General features: G+C 37.0%; 2 protein-coding genes across 4 annotated transcripts in view; one reads left to right on the top strand and one right to left on the bottom strand.

Annotated features, from left to right (window-relative positions):
• PTRH2 (peptidyl-tRNA hydrolase 2) overlaps positions 1 to 27,761 on the top strand; it is a 1,137,200-nt gene that overhangs the window by 321,267 nt on the left and 788,172 nt on the right. The window lies entirely within an intron of this gene.
• Positions 1 to 27,761, bottom strand: part of BRIP1 (BRCA1 interacting helicase 1) — a 176,950-nt gene that overhangs the window by 47,676 nt on the left and 101,513 nt on the right. For both annotated transcript variants that reach the window (XM_050764650.1, XM_050764651.1), the window contains 2 exons: positions 16,015 to 16,174; positions 14,596 to 14,717 (listed from right to left, as the gene is read on the bottom strand). In XM_050764650.1, the coding sequence (XP_050620607.1) occupies positions 14,596 to 14,717; positions 16,015 to 16,174 (282 nt within the window). The remainder of the gene's footprint in view (positions 1 to 14,595; positions 14,718 to 16,014; positions 16,175 to 27,761) is intronic.

Raw genomic sequence — 27,761 nt, forward strand, 5'->3', positions numbered from 1 at the left:
AAAAAAAAAAATGCTGGGGGAAAAAAAGTACTCTGAGGAGGCAAAAAAGGTTTAAGTAATTGAGGATGTACTCACTCTAGACTTTTAGAGGTGACAAGGTTTTTTCTTCTGTATCTGTGATGGAACCTAAGTATGTCCAAAAATTCCAAGAGCAAGTTGCTGAACTCCTAAATGTTAAAGAGTTAAGTATTACAGCACTTTAAGTTTATATTCACATCCATTTCCCCTGGGTAACCATGTATTATTATCAGAGCTATATCCAGGTGGGTCTCTGTATCAGATGCTACACTATAACCAGAACTCCACTCCACTCTGACCTCAGGCTGTGTTCCTGGATCTGGTTTCCCGTAAGTTAGAATGTCCCAAATCCTGAAAATGGCATACAGAGTCCTAAGTGATTTGGCTCCTAAATACCTCTCCCGGCCTCTATTCACATGCCATTCTCCCAACTCACCACTTCAGCTTCTTTCAGTTCTTGGAAACTGCTATCCTCTTTCCACCTTAGAACCTTAGCACATGCTGTTCTCTCTGTTGAGAATACTCTTATCCATTCTGTACACATTCATAACTCCTAGTTTTCTTTCCAGTGTCAGGTTAAATATCACTTCCTCAGGAAGCCTTTCTTGATCCCCAAAGACCTGCTATAACATTCTCAGGGTTCCTGTGACTTTTTCTTATAGCCTTCATCACAACTGTGATTGTTTCTTCATTACGTTAATGTCAATATTCCTTGCTAGACTATAAGCAACATGAGAAGGGGGAATATAAACTGTGTTGTGTATCACTGTGTCCCCTGAGTCTATTATAATAGTTAGTGCTCTAGCCAGATACTTTAAAAAAAAAAAAAAAAAAAAAAAAAAAAAAAAAGGTTGCTTTATATTCTGAATAGTTGCTTTTTTCTTTTCTTTCTTTTTCTTTTTTTTTTTCTTTTTGAGACAGAGTCTCTCTCTGTCACCCAGGCTGGAGTGCAGTGGAGCGATCTTGGCTCACTGCAACCTCCACCTCCCAAGTTCAAGCAATTCTAGTGTCTAGTGTCTCAGCCTCCCAAGTAGCTGGGATTGTGCCATCACACCCAGCTAATGTGTGTATTTTTAGTAGAGAGAGAGTTTCATCATGTTGCCCAGGTTGTTCTCCAACTCCTGACCTCAAGTGATCTGCCCACCACAGCCTCCCAGTGATGGGATTACAGGTATGTGTGTGAGCCACTGCGCCCAGCCTATTCTGAAGTTTTATAATCTGAATAGTTTTGTTGTAATCTAACCTCTGATGAGGCCATTCCACTTTATCAAATGTTTGTATATTTGAATCTCGCTGTAGAGAAGATTCAAATCTTATCTCTCTGGCTCCTCCATCCCTTTTAGGCAAGTTAGTCAAAGTAAATTGATACCTGCAAGGGAGGCGAAACGTGTTGGTCAACTTCAGCTTTCCTAAGCATCTGAGCACTTGGTTTCTATTCCACCAAAGCATCTTGTTATATGTTCCTGTTCTTTCATAAATTATTGATATTGCTAGTGTAGAGACAGCATCTTGTTCATTTTTACACCTACTGCATTTTGTACAAATTAAGCTCTTAAAAAAGTTTGTAAAATGAATGAATAAATGCATGAAAAAAATTCAATATCATTAACATAACTTTTTTTTTTTTTTTTTGGAGACAGTGTCTCGCTCTGTTGCCCAAACTGGAGTGCAGTGGCGCAATTTCGGCTCACTGCAACCTTCGCCCCCTAGGTTCAAGTGATTCTCCTGCCTCAGCCTCTGGAGTAGCTGGATTACAGATGCATGCCACTACATCGGAGCTAATTTTTTATGTTTTTAGTAGAGACAGGGTTTCACCATGTTAGCCAGGCTGGTCTTGAACTCCTGACCTCAAATGATCTGTCCACCTTGGGCTCCCAAAGTGCTGGGATAACAGGCATTGGCCGTCATTAACACAATTTTGATAGAAAAGTAATTCAAAAGGGATGTATAAATATACTCAAAAGGAACAGATGAATCTACTCAAAACGTTTCTGAAATCAAGTTCCTCTTGATATACTACAGTACTTTACATTCCCTCCCTCATTCATTTTGTCGTGAATATACACAATGCTGTCAAAGCAAAAGAATAATAATGGAACAATATCATTCTCCTTAAAAAGAAATGTGTTGGATTTAATAATTCTAACATAGCCAGGTGCAATTGGTGCGGTCTGTAATCCCAGCTGCTCGGGAGCTGAGGCAGGAGGATCACTTGAGCCCAGAACCTGCCTGGGCAACATAATGAGACTCTGTCTCAAAAAAAATTTTTTTAATTCCAATACTACCATCATCTGATAATATTTCGACAGTTGAAAGCACTGGTTTAACATGGTTTAATGTGCACTCTACTTTATTAATGCTGTTATTCTTTAGGGAAAGCACCCTGTCTTTTTCTGTGGTTTATAAAATGCCAACAATGCATGGAAGCTATCAATTTATTTAAGTGTCTGCTTGTTATAAAGTCAATAACTAATATAAGTAAAATAGATGACTGAATTTTTCAGTCATAAATGTAATTTTAAAAAATTGATTAAAATAATATATACCCGGGCCGGATGCAGTGGCTCACGCCTGTAATCCCAGCACTCCGGGAGGTCAAGGTGGGCGGATCACGAGGTCAGGAGATGGAGACCATCTTGGCTAACACGGTGAAACCCTGTCTCTACTAAAAAATACAAAAAAATTAGCTGGGCGTAGTGGCAGATGCCTGTAGTCCCAGCTACTCGGGAGGCTGAGGCAGGAGAATGGCGTGAACCCAGGAGGCGGAGCTTGCAGTGAGCCAAGACTGTGCCACTGCACTCCAGCCTGGGCAACAGAGCAAGACTCCATCTCAAAATAATAATAATAATAATAATATATACCCAAATAGTTTGGTACATTCAGAGCTAAGAGAAATTTCCTAAACAAAAAAAGGAACTCATAATGGTTATTGTATGTTAATAGTAAGATAGACATTCAGATCACTATGTGAATTTTAAATACTTTCCAAATAAAATCTAGTTTGGTAACTCAACATACTATGTTACCAAAAACCCCCACAAATATAAAATTTATTAGCATGATAAATTATTTTAATCATTGTAAGGGCACTTCTGACAATGAAAATTACCATCAAATTTTATTAAACCAATTATAAAAATCTAACATACCACTTCAACATTTTAAAAATATAAACATTTTTAGCCACATGCCATGGTTTTATAAATTTTTCTTCAGAGAAGTAAAGGAACAATACCTACAAAGGAGAACTTTTCTATATACTATTATAATAAACTATGCTAGGCAATACAAATAAAATGCAATTTTAAAACCTAAATATATTTGTACCTTATCATGTCTCACAAACTACATCCATGTCACCAATCGGAGAGGTGGATGCCTCAGTTATAAAGCTGAATACTCCCGTGGTTGTTAGATCATAGTAATTGCCCAGAGGATTTGCTTTAGATATCCATTAAAAAGGCAGCCTTGTTATACTGTGACTTAATTACATGAAAAAGAAAACAACTTTTATTTTAGTTATACTTTTCCATTGACATCTAGTCATATAAAAGCCTTGGTTCATTCTCATGCCCCTCAAATGCTTTGGTTTAGTCCACAGAAAGTTTTCTTTTTAACTATTATACGATTAAGTATATCCTTATGAATGATCAGAAGCATCTGGGAAAGGTGGAAGTGAAAAAAAATCCTCACTGGGAAAGTTAGCTTAATGCTTACCTTCAGAGTAGCCCATTATCAACATTTCATAGTGGGTTTCTTTATTTTCAGGTCCCTCGGGTATGTGCAATAAATTATGACTTGAACTAAACAAGTCACACTTGGCTCCAAAATGAAATTTTCCTACCTCTACTTTCTAGTCCCTAAGGTGGGAAGAGGAAATCCTGGTCACAGCCAAAGGAGTCATATTTTTGGCTCTAACATACATTTTCCTTCTTCTCAAAAAGCCAAACCCTGCTATTGAGACTGCAAAGTCTTATGTTAGTATTTTAAACTGTATTTTAACTTTTACTTCCATAATCTTTCTCAAATTTAAGAAAAAATTTTAGTATCATAAAAGTAATGTCACTGCCTTCTTTTTCCCACTCAAATCACTTTTCTGACGGAATGATCTTAACCTTTTTAAATGTGAATTCAAATGAAATAGACAAAATAATGCAGAAATAGGCTGTTTCATTTCTATAAGGTAGAATATTTAAATTTGTATTTAATAAATAACCTTTACTTATTTCATGATAGACTGTTAATGTAAAAGAAAACTATAAAATTCTAATTTAAGGTCCTATAACTTGAAGTATAGTTTTAGTTTTGGAAGAGCCATCTATGGAGATCATTTAGATCATCATCTCTTTTTATAGGGAATAGGAGTATGGCAGACACACTCTAAGGTGATACACAGAGAGTCACATCTTTGTAATTCTCTCCTCTTAAGTGAGGGCAGAACCAGTGATTTGCATCTAGCCGACAGAATATGGAAAGGGTTCTGGGATAGTCACTCTTAATTAGGTTATATTATATAGCAAAAATGATGGGAAGTTATTCCCATGATTTTTTAATTTTATTTTTTTCTCCATAATTTTATTAAGTTGTGTAAGACTCTGTCTTGGCTGACTGGAGCTAGACAGTTTCCTATTGGCCTCTGGAGGTAAACTGTCTTGATACGAGGGGGCCTGTGAAAAGGTCACATGGTAATGAACTGTGAATAGCTTCTTGAAGCCAAGAGTGCCCCTTAGGGCTAGGCACAGTGGCTAACACTTCTAATCCCAGCACTTTGGGAGGCTGAGGCAGGTGGATCGCTTGAGCTCAGGAGTTCGAAACCAGCCTGGGCAACATGGCAAGATCCTGTCTCTAAAAGAAACAAACAAACAAACGTTTAAAAATTAGCCAGGTGTGGTGGCGTGTGCCTGTAGTGCCAGCTACCCAGGAGGCTGAGGTGGGAGGATCACCTGAGCCCAGGAGGCCAAGGCTGCAGTGAGCCATGATTGCACCACTGCACTCCAGCCTGGGCAATGGAGTGAGACCCTGTTTTCAAAAAAATTTTAAAAAGACTGCCTCCTGGATGGATTAGGAAGAACCTCAGTCCTACAACCACAGAAGGACCCCAAGTGCCAGATAGAACACAGCCTGGCCAACACACTGATTGCAGCAGTTTTGTGGAACCCTGACCCAGCTAAGCCATGCCCACACTTGTGACCAATGGAAACTGAGATAATAAATGTTTGTTAAGCCACTATGTGACAATTTGTTGCACAGCAATAAAAAACTAATACAGGCTGGGCATGATGCCTCACACCTGGCATTATATCCCAGCACTTTGGGAGGCTGAGGTGTGAGCATCCCTTAAGGCCAGAAGTTCAAGGCCAGCTTGCACAACATAGCAAGACCTCACCTCTCCAAAAAAAAAAAAAAAAAAAAAAAAAAAAAAAAAAAAAAATTAGCCAGGTGTTGTGGCACATGCCTATAGTCCTAGCTACTCAGGAGACTGAAGCAGGAGGATCAATTGAGCCCATGAGCTCAAGGCTGCAGTGAGCTATGATTACACCACTGTACTCCAGCCTGGGCAACAGAACAAGACCTTGTCTATGAAATAAAATAAACATATTTAAATAGGCCGGGCGTGGTGGCTCAAGCCTGTAATCCCAGCACTTTGGGAGGCCGAGATGGGCGGATCACAAGGCCAGGAGATCGAGACCATCCTGGCTAACATGGTGAAACCCCGTCTCTACTAAAAATACAAAAAACTAGCCGGGCGAGGTGGCGGGCGCCTGTAGTCCCAGCTACGCGGGAGGCTGAGGCAGGAGAATGGCGTAAACCCGGGAAGCGGAGCTTGCAGTGAGCTGAGATCCGGCCACTGCACTCCAGCCTGGGTGACAGAGCGAGACTCCGTCTCAAAAAAAAAAAAAAAATTTAAATAAATAAATAAATACCAAAAGAGGGATAGCCAATATAGACGATAAAAGATACTCCCTCCACTATGTTCTACTATGTATTAGATAAAGTGTAAGATGCTGTTGAGGATTGAGCACTCCCTTTTACATATCCTCTAATGATTTACTACTATAACTACCCTGTATTGCCTCCTTATGAGTCATATCACTGTTTACTACCATCCTGTTCATTATCATCTAATGATTACTATCATTTCCATCCTTAAAGTCTCCAGGAATGGAGGGTGGTTGCTGTTGTTTTTAAAAACAAATAACAAAGTCAAATACAATTTTAATAACTTCTATTAAAACCCCATTCAATCATTAACTAAAACATGTATTCAGCACTATGTTCTTAGGTAATATCTTAGTTGTAGAGACACAAAAATGCTTAAGAAATTATCCCTATCCTCAAAGTACACCATGTAACAGATTATAAAACATATTTATAAACACTAACTATGTGCTTTAGGCAATAATAATGGACACTGGTAAAGGTAATTATGCAGGTGAATACTATAATATGCTTTTGAATTGCAGATGACATGATTGTATATTTAGAAAACCCCATTGTCTCAGCCCAAAATCTCCTTAAGCTGATAAGCAACTTCAGCAAAGTCTCAGGATACAAAATTAATGTGCAAAAATCACAAGCATTCTTATACACCAGTAACAGACAAACAGAGAGCCAAATCAGGAATGAACTTCCATTCACAATTGCTTCAAAGAGAATCAAATACCTAGGAATCCAACTTACAAGGGATGTAAAGGACCTCTTCAAGGAGAACTACAAACCACTGCTCAGTGAAATAAAAGAGGACACAAACAAATGGAAGAACATACCATGCTCATGGATAGGAAGAATCAATATAGTGAAAATGGCCATACTGCCCAAGGTAATTTATAGATTCAATGCCATCCCCATCAAGCTACCAATGAGTTTCTTCACAGAATTGGAAAAAACTGCTTTAAAGTTCATATGGAACCAAAAAAGAGCCCACATCTCCAAGACAATCCTAAGTCAAAAGGACAAAGCTGGAGGCATCACGCTACCTGACTTCAAACTATACTACAAGGCTACAGTAACCAAAACAGCATGGTACTGGTACCAAAACAGAGATATAGACCAATGGAACAGAACAGAGTCCTCAGAAATAATACCACACATCTACAGCCATCTGATCTTTGACAAACCTGAGAGAAACAAGAAATGGGGAAAGGATTCCCTATTTAATAAATGGTGCTGGGAAAATTGGCTAGCCATAAGTAGAAAGCTGAAACTGGATCCTTTCCTTACTCCTTATACGAAAATTAATTCAAGATGGATTAGAGACCTAAATGTTAGACCTAATACCATAAAAATCCTAGAGGAAAACCTAGGTAGTACCATTCAGGACATAGGCATGGGCAAAGACTTCATGTCTAAAACACCAAAAGCAATGGCAGCAAAAGCCAAAATTGACAAATGGGATCTCATTAAACTAAAGAGCTTCTGCACAGCAAAAGAAACTACCATCAGAGTGAACAGGCAACCTACAGAATGGGAGAAAATTTTTGCAATCTACTCATCTGACAAAGTGCTAATATCCAGAACCTACAAAGAACTCAAACAAATTTACAAGAAAAAAACAAACAACCCCATCAAAAAGTGGGCAAAGGATATGAACAGACATTTCTCAAAAGAAGACATTCATACAGCCAACAGACACATGAAAAAATGCTCATCATCACTGGCCATCAGAGAAATGCAAATCAAAACCACAATGAGATACCATCTCACACCAGTTAGAATGGCGATCATTAAAAAGTCAGGAAACAACAGGTGCTGGAGAGGATGTGGAGAAATAGGAACACTTTTACACTGTTGGTGGGATTGTAAACTAGTTCAACCATTATGGAAAACAGTATGGCGATTCCTTAAGGATCTAGAACTAGATGTACCATATGACCCAGCCATCCCATTACTGGGTATATACCCAAAGGATTATAAATTATGCTGCTACAAAGACACATGCACACGTATGTTTATTGCAGCACTATTCACAATAGCAAAGACTTGGAATCAACCCAAATGTCCATCAGTGACAGATTGGATTAAGAAAATGTGGCACATATACACCATGGAATACTATGCAGCCATCAAAAAGGATGAGTTTGTGTCCTTTGTAGGAACATGGATGCAGCTGGAAACCATCATTCTTAGCAAACTATCACAAGAACAGAAAAACCAAACACCGCATGTTCTCACTCATAGGTGGGAACTGAACAATGAGATCACTTGGACTCAGGAAGGGGAACATCACACACCGGGGCCTATCATGGGGAGGGGGCGGGGGAGGGATTGCATTGATGTAATCCCTGATGTAAATGACGAGTTGATGGGTGCAGCACACCAACATGGCACAAGTATACATATGTAACAAACCTGCACGTTATGCACATGTACCCTACAACTTAAAGTATAATAATAATAAAAAAAAAAATTGCACACACACAAAAAAATAATAAAAAATAAAACATATTTATAAACACTAACTATGTGCTTTAGGAAATAATAAAGGACACTGGTAAAGGTAATTATGCAGGTGAATACTACAATATGCTTTTGAATTGCAACTCCTCTGTTTTCCCTATATTATTTAAAAGGCAAATGCATAAGACAATAATTAAAAATTAAATTAACAGCCACACAATGTATAAAGATGGAATCTGTGACAATAAACAATGTAAGAAGGGAGGAATAGAGACTCATATGATAGTTATAATTCCCAAGGTAAATACTAAAAACTAAAAAATACATCTAAAAGAAGGGAATCAAAATAGTATATTGCGAATCAACTAAATATAAAAAAGGAAATGATGGATTGAGGAACAAAAAGCACATGATGCAAGAAAACAAATAGCTACATAGCAGAAGTAAGTCCTTTCCTATCAATAATTATTTTAAATGTAAATGGTTTAAACTCTCCAATTGAAAGGCAGAGATTGGCCAAATAGATTTTTAAAAACCTGATCCAACTATATGCTGTCAACAAAAGATTCACTTTAGATATAAGGAAGTTGGACCTCACCATATATCACATAGAAAAATTTACTCAAGAGGAATCAAATATCTAAATTAAAGAGTTATAACTATAAAACTCTTCAAGGAAAACATTAGGGGCAAATATGCATGATGTTGGATTTGCCAATGTTTTCCTAAATATGACACCAAAGCACAGGCAACAAACAAAAAATAGATAAACTGGACTGCATTAGAATTTTAAACTTAACTTTTATATTCCATAGAGGCATACAAATATTTTCAAATACTTGTTTAACCATTTATAAAAATTTTAGGTATTCACTGCTATATTCTGGGCATTTCCAAATGATGAAACGCCTTCTTAGTCATCATAAAAACTGCATGCTTATACTTTTAAAATTTACAACACACCAGTCTTATAAATGGATAACTAACAAATACCCTTTAGTTATGAAAAAATGCGATAGTTGAGGACTCCTTTTTGAAGTCATGATTCTAAGTCCTTTGTCATATGTGGTAGAAATTATCCCTTTTCTCCCCTTCCTTGACTTTGAGATTATGCATGGACATGTTTTGGGCAACAGGAAGTTAGCAGATGTGATGTAAATAGGTATTTGACTTAATTGCTTACACAGTTAAACCTGCCCTCTTGTACTACTGCCATTGCAATGATAACATGCCTTGGCTAGTCTGTTGGTCCACAAAGAATGAAATACAGGTGGAACAGAGCTGACTCAGTTGACTTCAACACAGATCAGCCAACTAGGGCAGAGTAGCTGAGCCCAGCTAAAATGGAGAGCGCCGACCAACCAAGCCCAAGTCTAGATCATCTGCCACCCAATCACTCCATATATGTATGACCTGTAATAAATGATTGCTGTTTTAAGTCACTAAGTTTTGGAGTTGTTACAGAAGAAGAACTGATCCAGACATATGGCAATAAGAAATCTACTTCCCACATCTAGTACTGCTGGTAAATAATTTCACTTTTTCTATCCCTTGTCCCTGCAGCTTGAACTATTCTTGTGTCCACCCTACTTGCACCTTTTGGGAACCACTAGGGATAACCCTTTAGAACCACCATCCTCCCCTTTACCCAGAACCCATTGATGCTTCTGTTATTTTGCTGTTTTATGCACATAAGCAGAACTATGACAAATAGGATCATGACTGAGGAATGTCAGAGGAGGCCACCAGGTGTCTTTTTTGCATGATAGACTAAGATATTGTCTAGGAAGAATTTATCCTGAGGAAAAGCACTAAGAACCCCAGACTGGTATAACAATGTTCAAAATCATAGCTGTTGATGCAAAGGTGAAGAAAAGAGAAATGGAATTTCCTTCCCTCACAAATGTACTTTTTTAATTTTAAGAATTTTTAGAAAATAATGAAGAATAACATAATAAATACCTGTATTCCCATTCTATTTTCTTGCAGCTTATTTTCTTTTACTAAAAATTATGGAAAATGTTCAAATTATTTTGATAACTACTCTGAATATCATTCCCTTCTCTTCTCCTCATATGTAAATCAGAAATATAATCTTGATTATCCTTTTAGGCCTTGTTACTTTGTATGTATAATATTTAGTACAACCTAGTATTAGCCATAAAGTTTTTCTTCTTTTCCAGCTCTCAAGAACTCATATGCAGGGTCCAAGGAAGACAGAGGACATAGGTGAAAATGGAAATAATTAGTTTTAGGGGAAAAAACTGTATTTTATTAACATATTGGAAGAAGGTATGGTCTAAAGAAGGGAAAATGGTTCTTTCCAATTTAACAAAGCAGCCTTAGTGCAATAATGTAGGGCTAGAGTAAAATGATAAGACATTAAAAGGAGACAATACCAGTGCCAATAGCCGTGCCATCAGTAGCACTCTGCTTCAGTGGAATGCAGCACTAGTGCTGTTGATGGTGACAGTAGTTTTTCTTGGGTAGATGTCAACTGTTTCATCAGTAGCAGTAGTCAAGGCAGCATCAGCCATTTTAGAATAGGAGACCCAGCCTTGGGCATAGCCATTAGTGCTCTCAGCAGTAGCACTGGTTAACTGGAGAAAGGTACTGGAAACCACCAAAGTTACTGGAGGCTGAAAAAGTATTGGACTATGAATCATCAAGTGAGATACCCCCTGAGGACTTTCAGAAATGTTGAAGAGGTCCAGAGGTTACAGGAAGAGTAGGGGCTAACAAAAGAAATACTGCTTATTACTGTTAATGTTACCTAAAGACTGCTATGGACTAGAAAAATAAAAGTAAAATTATCTAATTCACAGTGCCTAGTAAAGTATTAACAATTAAAAAGATAACTATTCTAATGAAAGAACTCCTGCTTTGGTATGAGACTCTAACTGATTGTACCCTGGGAGGAGGGATATAGGTCATAATCAATAAGTCAGCTCAGAGGCCAAAAAATCTCAAGTTTTCTCAGATTGCCAGCACTTTCCAATGCCTGTAGGAAGTAAAAGAAAATCCTCCTTGATGAACAATAACTTCAACTTAGGCTCAAATTATTACTATAGTTTTTCAAATATATTGTTTAGGAAACAATCAGTGATGATGAGATACAACTGTTTCTGGCCAAGATTGAGTAACTGGTTTGAGAGTATTTCTTCCATTGTAAGTAATCGCATAACTGGGCAAAACAGAGCAACTGTTTTCAGGTAGTAGACACCAAACAGCACAAGACAGTAATTCTGGAGCTAAGTGGAATTCATTAGGTGAACTCCATTATCCCAGTTCTCTGCTTGGGTATAATTTCCTGACCACAGTACAGAGCATTAAAGTACAAGCAGAGTGCAGTGGTCCTGTTGAGCTGAGGTGGAAGAGATCAGAATATGGAGTGACTAAATCACAAAATCTGCAAGGCAGGACACTGGAGAGAAGGGAGCCAGGTGGACAAAAGACCCCAGGATTCCCCGGAGAAACCCATAAGTCTGTGGTTAAAAGACATAAAACACAAATTGCTGGTTTCCTCTTCCAGAGTTTCTGATTTGGCAGGTCTGGATGAGCCTGAAAGTCTTTATTTCTATTAAGTTCCCAGGTGATACCAATGCACCTGACCCAGGACCAGACTTTGAAAATAACTCTCGTTGACCAAAAGACAGTGTAAATTGAAAATAAAATAAAATCTACATCTACTAAACTTTTCTCACTCATTCAGATTCACCAAAGACTTAAAAATGTCTAAGGATACAGGAAAATGTATACAGACATCCCTGAGAGACACTGCAAATTTGGTTCCAGACCACCCCAATAATGAGAATATCATAACAAAGTAAGTCACATGAATTTTTTGGTTTCCCAACACATAACAAAAGTTATGTTTACACTATACTGCAGTCTATTAAGTGGGCAACAGCAGTATGTCTCAAAAGCAAATGCATATACCTTAACTTGAAAATATTTTATTGCTAAAAAAGGCTAATGATCATCTGAGCCCTCAGTGAGTCACTCTTTTTGCTGGCAAAGGGTCTTGCCTCAATGATGGCTGCTGACTGATCAGGGTGGTGGTTGCTAAGGTTGGAATGTCCGTGGCAATTTCTTAAAATAAGACAACAATGAAATTTGCTCTATCATGTGACTCTTCCTTTCACAATAGATTTCTCTGTAGCGTAAGATGCTCTTTGATAGCATTTTACCCATCATAAAACTTCTTTCAAAATTGGAGTCAAGCCTCTCAAATTCTGCTGCTGCTTCATGAACTAAGTTTATTTAATATTCTAACTCCTTTGTTGTCATTTCAACAATGTTCATAGCATCTTTACTAAGAATAGTTCCTGTCTCAAGAAACCACTTTCTTTGCTCATCCATAAAATGCAACTCCTCATCTGTTTAAGTTTCCTCATGAGATTGCAGCAATTTAGTCATGTCTTTAGGCTCCACTTCTAATTTAGTTCTCTTATTATTTCCACCACAGCTACAGTTACTTCCTCCACTGAACTCTTAACTCCCTCAGAGTCATCCAATGAGGGATGGAATCAATGACTTCCAAACTCCTGCTGGTGTTGATATTCTGACCTCCTCCCATGAATCATGAATGTTCTTAATGGCATCTATAACGGTGAATCCTTTCCAGAAGGTTTTTAATAGACTTTGTCCAGATCCATCAGTGGAATCGCTATCTATAGCAGTTACAGCCTTGTGAAATGCGAGACTTGGAAGTAGAAATTACTCCTTTATTCATTGGCTGCAGAATGGATGTTTTGTTAGCAAGCATGAAAACAACATTAATCTCCTTGTACATCTCCATAGAGTTCTTGAGTGCCACATATATGGTTAATGAGCAGTAATATTTTGAAAGGAATTGATTTTTCTGAGGAGTGGATCTCAATAATGGACTTAAAACGTTCAGTAAACCGTGCTGTAAACAGATAAGCTGTCATGCAGACTTCGTTGTTCCATCTATAGAGCACAGGCAGAGTAGATTTAGTATAATTCTTAAGGGCTCTAGGATTTTTAAAATGTTAAATGAGCATTGGCTTCAACTTAAAGTCACCAGTTGCATTAGCCCATCACAAGAGAGTCAGCCTGTTCTCTGAAGCTTTGAGGTCAGGCATTGACTTCTCCTCTCTAGCTATGAATGTCCTAGGTGGCATCTTCTTTCAACAGAAGGCTGATTCTTCTACACTGAAAATCTGTTGTTTTGCATAGCCACTTTCATCAATTATCTTGTCCAGATCTTCTGGATAACTTGCTGTAGCTTCCATCAGCACCTGCTGCATTACCTTGCACTTTTAAGTTATGGAGATGGCTTCTTTCCTTAAACCTCATGAAACAACCTCTGCTAGCTTCATCTGCAGCCTCCTCACCTCTCTCAGCTTTCACAGAATTGAAGAGAGGTACGGCCTTGCTCTGAATTAAGTTTTGGCTTAAGAGAATGTTATGGACAGTTTAATCTTCTTTCCAGACCACTAAATGTTTCTCTATACCAGTAATAAGGCTGTTTGCTTATTATTTGTACATTTGCTAAAGTAACACTTTCAATTCCCTTGAAGAACTTTCCCCTTGCATTCACAGTATGGCTAATTGGTTGGTGCAAGAGGCCTAGCTTTTGTCTTGTCTCAGTTTTCAATATGCCTTGCTCACTAAGCTTAATCATGTCTCATCTTTGATTTAAAGTAGGAAGCATGCAATACTTCCTTTCACTTGAACACTTAGGGGCCACTGTAGGGTTATTAATTGGCCTAATTTCAGTATTGTTGTCTCTCAGGGAATGGAGAGTCCCAAGGAGAGAGAAATGGGGGAAGGGTGGTCAGTGAAGCAGTTAGCATACATATGTCACTTATCAATTAAGTTCGCTCTCTTATGTGGGTACAGTATGAGGCGCCAAAACAATTACAATAGTAACATCAAAGATCACTTATCACAGATCACTCTAACAGATATAATAATAATGAAAAGGTTTGAAATATTGTGAGAATTAACCAAAATGTGACACAGAAACAAGTGACCACACGCTGTTGGAAAAATGGTGCCGACAGACTTGCACAATGCAGAGTTACCACAAACCTTCAATTTGTAAAAAAGCACTATAAAGCAAAGCTCAATAAAATGAGGGATCCCTGCAATTAACTTTATACAAAACCAATGACTCCTGTAATAATAAAACTTAAAGTTTTGATGGCCTACCTGTAGATCTTTCACATTTGGAAAAGGAATTCCTATTGTTATGACAGCACGGGCATTGTCATCTGAGAAATCCAGACCCTCACTCACTTTACCACGACAAACTGCTACCAGGAGAGCTCCATCTTAAACAACAGAAAAAAGCATATCCAAAATTATCAGAAATTGCTTATTCTTGGCATTTTGAAAATACCTGATATATAATTATAGTAATTATAAAATAGTAATTATAGTAGCAAATTTAAAATAATCAAAATAAAACACTATTATGAGATAAAGTTTTAACAGTTCAATGTCTTTAAGTAAATAAGGGAAACAAAATTACATTTATATGCAAAAGGGTAGCAAGCCAATTTACAAACTGTGCATCTTCCAGATAACTTATACAATAAAAACATGTCAGAATAGCAACTTGCATATGAACCATGTGATTATAAACAGGTTTATTTCATAAAAATTGAAGTTGCATTATTACCTTTACACCTGAAAGTAAAATTCTCAGAATAACTGAAATAATTTTAATTGATAATACATATCATATGGAATCAATATATTTAAAAGTATTTAAAACAGACAGAGAACACCATAAAAAGATACTGACATGCTATATTACCTCTTTCTTGCATTGTTCATAAACTATTACTATCCCTTCACATCAAACTTTTTTATTTTATTTTATTTTTTTATTTTTATTTTTTGTGAGACAGGGTCTTACTCTGTCAGCCAGGCTGGAGTGCAGTGGCACAATCACAGCTCACTGCAGCCTTGACCTCTTAGGCTCAGGTGATCCTCCCACCTCAGCCTCCCAAGTAGTTAGACCTATAGGCACATGCACCACAAGCTGCTAATATTTGTATTTGTTGTAGAGACAAGATTTTACCATGTTGCCCAGGCCGGTCTGAAACTCCTGGGCTCAAGTGATCTGCCCGTCTCAGCCTCCCAAAGTGCTAGGATTACAGGCAAGAGTCACCACGCCTGGCCTCACATCAAACTCTTCATGGATATGCTCTAACTTGGAATTAAGTTTTCAGTTATGTTTTGAAAATTCAAGTTTATCTTATGTAATAGAATATAAGCACCAAGTGTACTAATTGCATCAAAATATAGGTCTCATTTGGCTAGTAAGGAATATATTTATATATATCCTGTCTTTTTGCACAAAATATTTCAGGTAGTGCACTGAAGACTGTGAGATGATGGCATCATTTTTCTTAAAGTTGAATCAGCATACCCAAGTGAAAATATTCACAGGAGAACAAGTACAATTAAAAGAATTTCTTTACCCAGTTTATTTTCTTTTCACTCAGGATTATAATTTTTCTCTTAAGTGTAATTCATTTAAAAATACAAAATTATAATTGTACCTTCTTACTTTGTAATAAAAAATATTTTTTCACCAACCATGAAATAATTTCCAGTTACCTTTCTCTCCTTTGTATTTGATTGCATCATAGTACACCTGCAGTAATTCATCAAAATTTGTCTTTTCTCCTCCCTGTGGTTCTACAATGACTGTCTTCACCAACTCCAGATTATGCCATAAACCAGTAGAGAGCCAACGTTCTTTTAATTTTTCTAGTAACTAAAGAGAGGAAAGAAAAAAATTATTTTTTGTATGTCTAGCTAAACAAACTTTCCTCCATTTGTTTAAGCCAATGTGACTACAATGTGACTACAGCAAGTATATTAATCTCTCTGTGTCTTTTCTCATCTATAAAATGAAGAAAACAATATATCTCATCGAGTGTTTATGGGGTTAAATTTATTAACAGATTTAGAGAGATCTGAATGGTGTTGGCACACAGTTTGCTGCTGCTGTTACAATTACCACCAACTTTGCTGCTGCTGCTGCTGCTACTACTACTACTATTATCTTGGCAATTTCTACCACTACTGCTGCCACTACTACTACTGCTACTATTACTACTACTATTATCTTGGCAATTTCTACCACTACTACTGCCACTACTACTACTGCTACTATTACTACTACTATTATCTTGGCAATTTCTACCACTACTACTGCCACTACTACTACTGCTACTATTACTACTACTATTATCTTGGCAATTTCTACCACTACTACTGCCACTACTACTACTGCTACTACTACTACTACTATTATCTTGGCAATTTCTACCACTACTACTGCCACTACTACTACTGCTACTACTGCTACTACTATTATCTTGGCAATTTCTACCACTACTACTGCCACTACTACTACTGCTACTACTACTACTACTATTATCTCAGCAATTTCTACCACCACTAGCACTACTACCACTACTATCTTGGCAATTTCAAAAGCAAAAGCAAAAAACAAAAAATCTCTGTCAAAGTTAACAAACTTTAAGTTCTCTCTTTAAACCTAAGGTGAAGTTTCTTAATATTCTTAAATAGTCTTCAAATGAAGATGATTTAAGATCACTTTACTAAGTATATAGGCAGATAAGCTCATTATCTGAATATCTGATCATCATTAATAACCTGCATTGAAAAAAATATAAAGAAAGACTTAGCCAAGAAGTAGAAAATATATGGGCACAAATGGAATATTTACAGCCATAGGTTAGATTATGAAAGGACGTTCCACAAATTTTAAGCAATCCTTATCATATTGATCACATATTTAAACAATTATGCCATGGTAGATTAAAAGTCAATAATATAAAGTCATGGTAGATTAAAAGTCAAGCCCAAAACAAAAATTCATCTTGATTGATTGATTTTAGAGACAGGGTTTCTGTCACCCAGGCTGGAGTGCAGTGGCAAGATCATAGCTCAGTGCAGCCTCGAACTCCTAGGCTCAGGCAATCCCTCCACCTTAGCCTCCTGAGTAGCTGGGACTACATGTGCATGCCACCACACCCAGCTAATTTTTATATTTTTTGTAGAGACGAGATCGTGCTTTGATGAACAGGCTAGTCTCAAACTTCAGGTCTCAAGGGATCCTCCAGACTCAGCCTTCCAAAGTGCTGAAATTACAGGTGTGAACCAATACACGTGGCTGTAAAACTCATATTCTTAAAAACCATATGAGTTAAATAGAAAAACACAGTAGAATTCATGAAATCTTTAGTTATGAATAAGTAAAGCACTCACAATTCGAAACATGTGGCATACAGCAATGGCAATACTTGGAAATACATTTATAGCTTTAAATATATTTATTTTTAAAATGTCAACATAAAAGAATCAACTATTCTTTCCAAGAAGCTAGAAAATGAAACATAGCAAATGCAAAGAAAGAATAAAGCTGAATAAATGAAAAAGACAAAAGCTAATATTAGAGATTATTACTTAAATTGAACTGTTTTATCTGCTTGTTATATACTATGAGTTCTACACAATTTGGACGAGTCATTATAAGAAACCACCCAAAATTCTCTGGAAAACAGCAACTGATCAGTTTTTATAAGATAATTTATTTCCTCAATTTTACCTTTATTTTTAGAAATAAACTTCTTAATAAGACTATAAAACAAAACATTAGTAAAATAATTTCTGCACAATATGCTTTAATTAAACAGGAAGAACTACTTTAATTCTATAAACACAGCTAAGAAGTTATTACATTAATTTTTATTCTCTGGAAAAAGACATCAAGGGAGGAAAAGAGGAACAAAAAAGCTATAGTTAGACAGAAAACAATTATTGAAATGACAATAGTAAGTCTTTCCCTATCAGTCATTACTTTAAGTGTAAATGGATTAAATTTTCTAAGCAAAAGATATAAAGGGGCTGGATAGATAAAAATGCTGTCTGCAAGTGACTCACTTTAAGGATATCCATAGGCTGAAAGTGAAGGGATAGAAAAAGATATTACTTATAAATGGTAACCAAAAGACAGCAGGGGTGGCAATTCTAGGATACTAAATAGATTCTAAGTAAAAAATTGTCACAAGAGACAAAAAAAAAAAAAAAAAGGGACATTATATAATGATAAATGGGTCAATTCACCAGGAATATTTAACAACTATAAATATATACCAACCAACATCAGAACACCCAAATATAGCAAGCAAATACTGATTGTACTGAAGAGAGAAATAAACAGCAATATAAGAATAGTAGGAAAGTTTAATATCTCACCTTCAGTAATGAATAAAACACACAAAGAGAAGAGCAATAAGGAAACGGAACTTGAACAATACTAGAGACCAGATGGACCTAACAGACATATATAGAACATTTTACCCAACAGCAGCAAAATACATATTCTTCACAACTGTATATGGAACATTCTCTAGGACAGATCATGTGTCAGATAACAAAGCAAGTCTTAACAAATGTAAGATTAAAATTAATATCAGGTATCTTTTGCAACCACAACAGAATGAAACTAAAATTCAGCATCAGAAAACCAGCAAATTTACAAAAATATTAAAATTAACGCACTTTTGAACAACCAATGAATGGGTCAAAAAAGAAATCAAAAGGAAAGTTATGAAATTATCTTGAGACCAATGGAAAAAAAACACAACATACCAAAAGTAGAGATACACCAAAAGCAGTACTAAGAGGAAAGTTTATAGCGGTAAATGCCAACATTAAAAAACAAAGATCTCAAGTAACCCAATTCTACACTTCAGGAAACTAGAAAAAGAACAAAGTAAACTCAAAGTTCACAGAAGGAAAGAAATATTAAGATTAGAGCAGAAATAAAATATGGAACAGAAAAACAAACAATAAAACTAAGAGTTGATTTTTGAAAAGATCAACAGAATTGACAAGTCTTCACCTAGATTGGTTAAGAAAAAAAAGAGAAAATCAGAAATGAAAAAAGAGACACTGATGCCACCAATATAATAAAAGATAACTCTGAAAAATTATATGCCAATAAATTAAATAAACTAGATGAAATGGACAAATTCCTAGTAATATACAACCTACCGAGACTGAATAATGAAGAAACAGAAAATCTGAACAGATTAGTAAGGAGACTGAATCAGTAACAAAAAGTCTCCCATCAAAGAAAAGCTAAGGACATAAATGGCCTCGATGTCAATTCTACAAAATATTTTTATTTATTTAATTTTTTATTTTCATTTCTTTGCTGCTTTTTTTTTTTTTTTTGAGAAACAGTCTTGCTCTGTCACCCAGGCTGGAGTATAGTGGTGTGATCATAGCTCACTATAACCTCAAACTCCTGGGCTCAAGCAGTCTTCCTATTTCAGCCTCCCAAGTAGCTAGGACTACAGGCATGAGCCACCATGACCTGGTAGTTTGTTTTTTTTTTTTTTTTTTTGTAGGTATAGAGTCTCACTATATTGCCCATGTTGGTCTTGAACTCCCGTCCTCAAGTGCTCCTCTTGCCTTGGCCTCCCAAAGTGCTGGGATTACAGGTGTGAGCCACTATGCACAGTCCTCTATGAAACATTTAAAGCTGGGGTCCCCAACCCCCAGGCCACAGACCGGTACTGGTAGAATCCAGGCTGCACAGCAGGAGGTGAGTGGCAGGTGAGCGAGCATTATCGTCTGAGCTCCGTCTCCTGTCAGATCAGCAGCAGCATTATATTCTCATAGGGGTGCAAACCCCATTGTGAACTGTGCATGCAAGAGATCTAGGTTATATGCTCCTTATGAGAATATAATGCCTGATGATCCGAGGTGGAACAGTTTCATCCCGAAACCATCACCGCCACCCCCAACCCAGTTCTGTGGAAAAGCTATCTTCCACAGAACCAGTCCCTGGTGCTAAGAAGGTTGGGCACCACTGACTTTAAAGACTAATACAAATGTAGATTCATTGTAATTCCTATCAAAATCCCAATGACATTTTTTACAGAAATAGAAAAAAAATACAAAAATTAATATGCAACCACAAATGACTTGGAATCATCAAAACAATCTTGAGAAAGAAGAACAAAGCTAGAGGCATCATGCTTCATGACATTTACATCTTACAAAGCCACCATAATCAAAATAGTAATTGCATTGCCATAAAGACAGACATATAGACCACTGGAAGAGAATAGAGAGCCTGGAAATAAATCCACACATGTATGATCAACTGATCTTCAACAAGGGTGCCAAAAATACATAATGGGGAAAGGACAGTCTGTTCAACAAATAGTTTAGGGCAAACAATATCCACATGCAAAAGAGTAAAACTGGACCTTTATCTTACACAATACACAAAAGTTCACTCAAAATGGATTAAAGACTTAAATGTAAGATTTCAAACTGTTGGCCGGGCACAGTGGCTCACGCCTGTAATCCCAGCACTTTGGGAGGCCAAGGTGAGCAGATCACGAGGTCAGGAGATCGAGACCATCCTGGCTAACATGGTGAAACTCCGTCTCTACTAAAAATACAAAAAATTAGTTGGATGTGGTGGCACGCGCCTGTAGTCCCAGCTACTCGGGAGGCTGAGGCAAGAGAATCACTTGAACCTGGGAGGCGGAGGTTGCAGTGAGCCAAGATTGCACCACTGCGCTCTAGCTTGGCGACAGAGCAAGACTCTGTCTATATAAAAAAAAAAAACTCTTAGAAAAAAATACAGGAGAAAATTTTTGTAACACTAGATTTAACAATGATTTGATGGGTATGACATAAAAGCACAGGCAACGAGAGTAAAACATATGATTGGGATCACAACAAACGAAAAGGTTTCTGCACAGTAAAAGGAAAAAAAAGAGTAGAAAGGTAACCTAAATGATGAGAAAAAATATCTGCAAACCATATATCTGATAAGGGATTAATATCCAAAATATATTAAGAAACTCAATATTAAAAAAAAGTTGAAAAACAGGCAAAGGACATGAATAAACAGTTCTCCAAAGAAGACATACAAACTGTTACCAGGTATATGGAAAGATGCTCAACATCAGTAATTATCAGGGAAATGCAAATCAAAACCACAATGAGATATTAGTTCACAACTTTTAGGAAGGCCATTATTTAAAAAAATAAATAAATAACTGTTAGTGAAGATGTTGTGATATTGGAATCCTTGTGTATTGCTGGTGGGAATATAAAACAGCGTAGCCACTGTGGAAAACAGAAGAGGAAATAAGAATCAAAATAAAACAGTATATATAAAAATGTTTTATGGGTTTCAATATACAAGTCTTTTACCTCCTTAAGTTTTATTTCTAAGTATTTTATTTGTTTTGGTACTACTGCAAATGGAAATGTTTTCCTAATTTCCTTTTCAGACAGTTTGTTGTCAGTGTATAGAAATACAACTGATTTTTGTATGTTAATTTTGCATATTGCAACTTTACTCAATTTATTAGTCCTAACAGTTTTTTAAAAATAAGACCTTCAGGAAAGATCATGTCTGTAAACAAAGACAATTTTACTTTTTGCTTTTCCATTTATATGACTTTTATTCCTTTTTCTTGCCTAATTGCTCTGGCTAGGAATTCTAGTACTATGTTATACAGAAGTGGCAAGAGTGGGCATCCTTGCCCTGTTTCTGATCTTAGAGGAAAACCTTTCAGTTTGCACCACTGAGTATGCTATGAGCTTCTTACATATGACCTTTATTATAATCAGGTAATTTCCTTCTATTCCTACCTTGTTGAGAATTTGTATCATGAAAGTGTGTTGCATTTTGTCAAATGCTTTTCTGTATTATTGAAACAATGCATGAAGGTTCTTTTCAGCAGATGGTGTTGAGAAAACTGGATCACTACATGTAAAAAGAATGAAGTAACACCTTGCCTACATAATAAACAAAAATTAACTCAACATTGGTCAAAGACATTACTGTAAGAGCTAAAAAATATAAAACTCTAAAAGAAAAAAAATGGAAGGCTTTATGACCTTGGATTTGGCAATGATTTGTTGGCTATGACACCAAAAGCATAAGTAACAGAAAAATACAGATAAACTTGGATTTCATAAAAATTATAAAACTTTTTTGGATACTGTCAAGAAAGTTAAATGATAATACACAGAATGCAAAGCATATGGCTGATAAAAGATTAATATGCAGAAGATATAAAGAACTCCTACAACTGAACAACAAAAAAACCAAACAGATTCAAATATAGGCAAAGGGCTTTAATAGACATTTCTTGAAAGATTTAAAAAAAAAAAAATGGCCCAAAAGGACATGAAAAGATGCTCAACATCCTTAGTCATTAGGAAACTGCAAGTCAAAACCACAATGAAGTCCCACTTCACACCCAATAGTATAACTACTGTCCAAACAAGAAAAGTAAGTGTTGCAAGGACATGCAGAAACTGTAACCGTCACACATTGCTGGTGGCAAATGTAAACTGGTACAACTGCTGTGGAAAACAGTCTGGCAGTTCCTCAAAAGTTCATAAGCATAAAATTACCATATGATCCAGCAATTCCACTCCTAAGTATATAACCTCAAATATCTGAAAGTACTAGGATCCAAACAAATAGTTGTATGTTGATGTTTATAGAAGCATCATTCCCAATAACCAAATAGTGGAAACAACTCAAGTGTCAATCAACAGATAAACAAAATATATGACCTACATGCAATGGAAAATTATTCAACTATAAAAGGAATGAAATTCTGACAAATGCTTGAATATGGATAAACCTGAAAATGTTGTGGTAAGTGAAAAAAGCCACTGTAGTTTTGTACACAAAGTACAAATATTATATGATTCCACTTATATGAGGTACCTAGAATAGACAAATTCTTAGAGATGGGAAGTAGAACAGAGGTTACCAGGGCCTGAGGGAAGGGGCTAAACAGAAGTCATTGTTCCATCAGTACAGTTTCTGACTGGGATGATTAAAAAGTTTTGGAAAGGGATACTGGTGATAGTTGCACAACATCATGAATGTACTCAATGGCACTAAATTGTACACTTAAAAATGCTTAAAAGGTAAATTTTAGCGGTTGGGCGCGGTGGCTCACGCCTGTAATCCCAGCACTTTGGGAGGCCGAGGTGGGTGGATCATGAGGTCAGGAGGTGGAGACCATCCTGGCTAACACAGTGAAACCCCATCTCTATAAAAATACAAAAAATTAGCCAGGCATGGTGGCGGGCTCCTGTAGTCCCAGCTACTCGGGAGGCTGAGGCAGGAGAAGGGTGTGAACCCGGGAGGCAGAGCTTGCAGTGAGCCAAGATCGTGCCACTGCACTCTAGCCTGGGTGACGAGCGAGACTCCGTCTCAAAAAAAGAAAAACAAGGTAAATTTTATGTGCATTTTACCACAATTTCAAAAATTGAAAAGAACACACAAATGAATACTATGTAGTAATATAAATAAATGAACTGGTTTCTCACATATTAACAAGGATGAATCACAAACTTTTAGGTGTTGAGTAAAAAATGCAAATACAGATAGATAACAAATATGATTTCATTTATATAAAGTTCAAGAACAATATGTTCTTTGAGAAAATATATATATATAACTTTTAAAAACTCACAAAACTAATACCTTTAGCTTTCGGGGGGTTACAACTGGGAAGGAACAAATGAAGGATTTTTTTTTTTTTTGAGATGGAGTCTCACTCTGTCACTCAGGCTGGAGTGCAGTGGCACAATCTCGGCTCACTGAAATCTCCGCCTCCTGAGTTCAAGCAATTCTCCTGTCTCAGCCTCCCGAGTAGCTGGGACTACAGGCGGACACCACCACATCTGGCTAATTTTTGTATTTTTAGTAGAGACAGGGTTTCGCCATATTGGTCAGGCTGGTCTTGAACTCCTGACCTCAGGTGATCCACCCCTCAGCCTCCCAAAGTGTTGGGATCACAGGCGTGACCCATTGCACCTGGCCAGACGGAGGCATCTAATGTAGAAATAATGTTCTATTTCTTAAGCTGGGTGATGGATACTCAGATCTCCATTTTATTATTATTTAAAATGTACATATTAGTTTTGTAGACTTATATACACACATATTTCACAAATACAAAATATAAAAATTAAACAACATTAGTCTGATTATTAATATGATGAGTTACAGGAGGGGTTATAACATATACATTTAGGCTACTAATATAGTAATCCAGAGATGGCGGTAGGTTGAATTAGAATAAGTTAAGAAAAAATATGCAAACCTTGAGAATAAGATAAAAAAGAAACGGTACAAACTTTCCATTTCAAATGGAGGCAAAAGCCCACTAGAAGATTATCTAGGGAAATACACTTCGTTGAACTCACTGTTCACTATTAATTAAGGTTCCAGACTTAGCAAAATTATATTTCAACTTAGATATTTTTGTCTAATACAAATACAAATCATTTCTGTCCAGGAGAAAAGATAACCCCAAAGGTTACTATTTATTGCCCTCTGGTACATCAACCAGTTTTCTTTTAGTCTGTTCCTTTATTAAATTGCCTACAAGTACATAAATCCTTAAACGCTCTCTGAATTGGCCAAATCCATACTTTTTCTTCATTAATCAGTGATTTTAATAAAATCTGTGGTAGGTGTTAACTTTATATGTGAGCCATGACTTTATCTTTTTGAAAATTAACTGTAGAGAAAGAAAAGTCAGCAGGTTATAAAAATATTTAAAATTAAAATGAATAAGGTATAGTGTTAGATGGGACATGACAGGGAAGGGAGAAAAAGGTTCACAGGTGCTCTGTAGGTATATGATTAGCCCAAATATGATTTCAGTACCTGCTATGTTTTGAACATTTGTCCTCTCCAAAATGTTGAAATTTAATCTCTAATGTGGCAGCATTGAGAGGTGGGGGATTTTAAGAGGTGACAGGGTAACAAGAGTGCTGCCCTCATGAATGGATTTGTCCAGTCATGTATTAATGGTTTATCACAGGAGTAGGACTAATGGCTTTATACAAAAAGGAATAGAGACTCAAGCTTGTACACTCAGCCTCCTTGCCCTGTGATACTCTGAGCTACCCTGGGACTCAGCAGAGAGTTCCCACCGGCAAGAAGGCCCACACCAGATGCAGCCTCTCGGCCTTACACTTCTCAGCCTTCGTAACTGGAAGAAATAAATTCGTTTTAAAAAATAAATCACCTAGTTTGAGGTAGGGTAGTCTGTTACAAGCAACAGAAAATGAACTAAGACAGTACCATTCACTCATACAGGCAACACTGGAAAAGGACCAAGACTGGAAGGAAAGATTAAGTTTGTTGCCTTTAAGATATTCAAATGGAAATATTGATATGGCAGTTGGATATATGGGCATAGTACTTAAGGTAGAAGTCAGAATTGAATTATATATTAGGAAAGCATGACAAAAGATAAAACTAAAAAACAATGCATAGAGATGAGATTGCCTAGTGGGAGAGTACAGATTAAAAAAGGGGGACCAGCAAGAAAACCTTATTTCCTCTTTTTTTCTTTTTAGAGATGAGATCTCACTCTGTTGCTCAGGCTGAAGTGCAGTGGTATGATCACAGCTCATTGTAGGCTCACATTCCTGGGCTCAAGCGATCCTCCCACCTCAGCCTCCCAAGTAGCTGGGACTATAGGTATGCGCTGCCATGTCTGGCTTTTTAAAAAAACAAACAAAAACCAGGCAAGGTCTTGCTGTGTTGCCAAGGGTGGTCTCGAAATCCTGGGCTCAAGCAATCCTCCACCTTGGCTTCCCAAAGGGATTATATGCATAAGCCACCACACCCAGCCCCTCATCTCTATTACTGCTCATCCAATTCATCAGCAAATCCTGCCAGCACTACTTTTAAATTTATCTAGACTCTAAACATTTCTCACTATCTTTACTGCTACCACAGTGGTCCAAGCCATCACCATCTATCATCTAGATTATTAGAGCAGACACCTTAACAGTCACCTTGCTTCAGCCTATGCTCTCTACAGTCCATTTTTCATACAGCAGCCAACATAATCCTTTTAAAACTAAGTTGAAAGCCTCCAATGGCTTCCTATTGCATTTCGAACAAAATCTAAATGCTTACTGTGGTGTGATTTTACCCAGCTATTTCTTTGACCTTATCTCCTTCAATTCCCCATACTTCAGTCCTGCTCTGCTACCCTGGCTTCCTTTTGCTCAAACTAGGTACTCTCCTATCTCAAGATTCCTACTATCTGAACATTATTCCCCCCAAATCAGAGTGGTTTGCTTCCTCTCTTCCTTTACACTTTTACTCACTGTCACCTTCTCGGACAGACCTTCCGAAACCATCCAATTAAGTTCTAAATGATCATCCTCCAAACTCCCCAAAAAAACCTCCAACCCCAGGATCCTCTTTTCCCCCTTTCCTTGCTTTAGTTTTCTACATAGCACTTATCACCAACTATATTAGTCCCCTCAGGCTACCACACAAAAATATCAGACTGAGAGGCTTAAACAACAGAAATTTATTTCTTAAAATTGTTAGTTTAAGCCACAGACTGAGTGGCTTAAACAAGAGAAATTTATTTCTTACTTCTTGGCTATGAAGTCCAAGATCAAGGTGCCTGTTAACTTGATTTCTGATGAGGGCTCTCTTCCTGGCTTGCAGACAGCCACCTTCTCTCTGTGTCCTCACATGGCCTTTCCTCTCTATTCAGAGAGGGACAGGGAGAGACAGCAATGGAGTTTTCTGGTGTCTCTTCTTACAAGAACACTAATCCTATCAGATAAGGCCCCCACCCTTACAACCTCATTTAACCTCGATTACTTCCTTAGAGGCCCCATCTCCAAATAAAGCCACACTGGGGGTTAGGGCTTCAACATAAAAAATGTGGTGGGATACAAACATTCAGTCCATAATATCGTCTAACATATTAGTAGCCTTCTGTGTCTCTCATTTATTTTCTGTCTCTCACCCTGGAATATAAAAGGACAATGATTTTTGTCTGTTTTACTTACTGCTGATTGCCCAGTATATAGAACAGTACCTTACATATAGAAAGTGGTCAGTAAATACTCGTTGAATGAATTTTATAAATGAATGGAAAATGAAGGTCCAAAACAATGGCACATCAGAGAGTACCTTACATATAGAAAGTGGTCAGTAAATACTCGTCGAATGAATTTTATAAATGAATGAAAAACGAAGGTCCAAAACAATGGAAGGTCAGGGAGGAGAGTAGGGAGGGGTAAAACATAACTGTAAAACCAGGTGCCAAAGTCCTTAATAAAAGAAGAGTTGGCTGAATGCAGTGGCTCACACCTGAAATCCCAGCACTTTGAGAGACTGAGGCTGGAGGATCACTTGAGCCCAGGAGTTCGAGACCAGCCTGGGCAACTTGGCAAAACCCTGTCTCTACAAAAAATACAAAAATTAGCTAGGTGTG

This window comes from Macaca thibetana, chromosome 16 (assembly GCF_024542745.1).
Source record: "Macaca thibetana thibetana isolate TM-01 chromosome 16, ASM2454274v1, whole genome shotgun sequence".
Lineage (NCBI taxonomy): Eukaryota > Metazoa > Chordata > Mammalia > Primates > Cercopithecidae > Macaca > Macaca thibetana.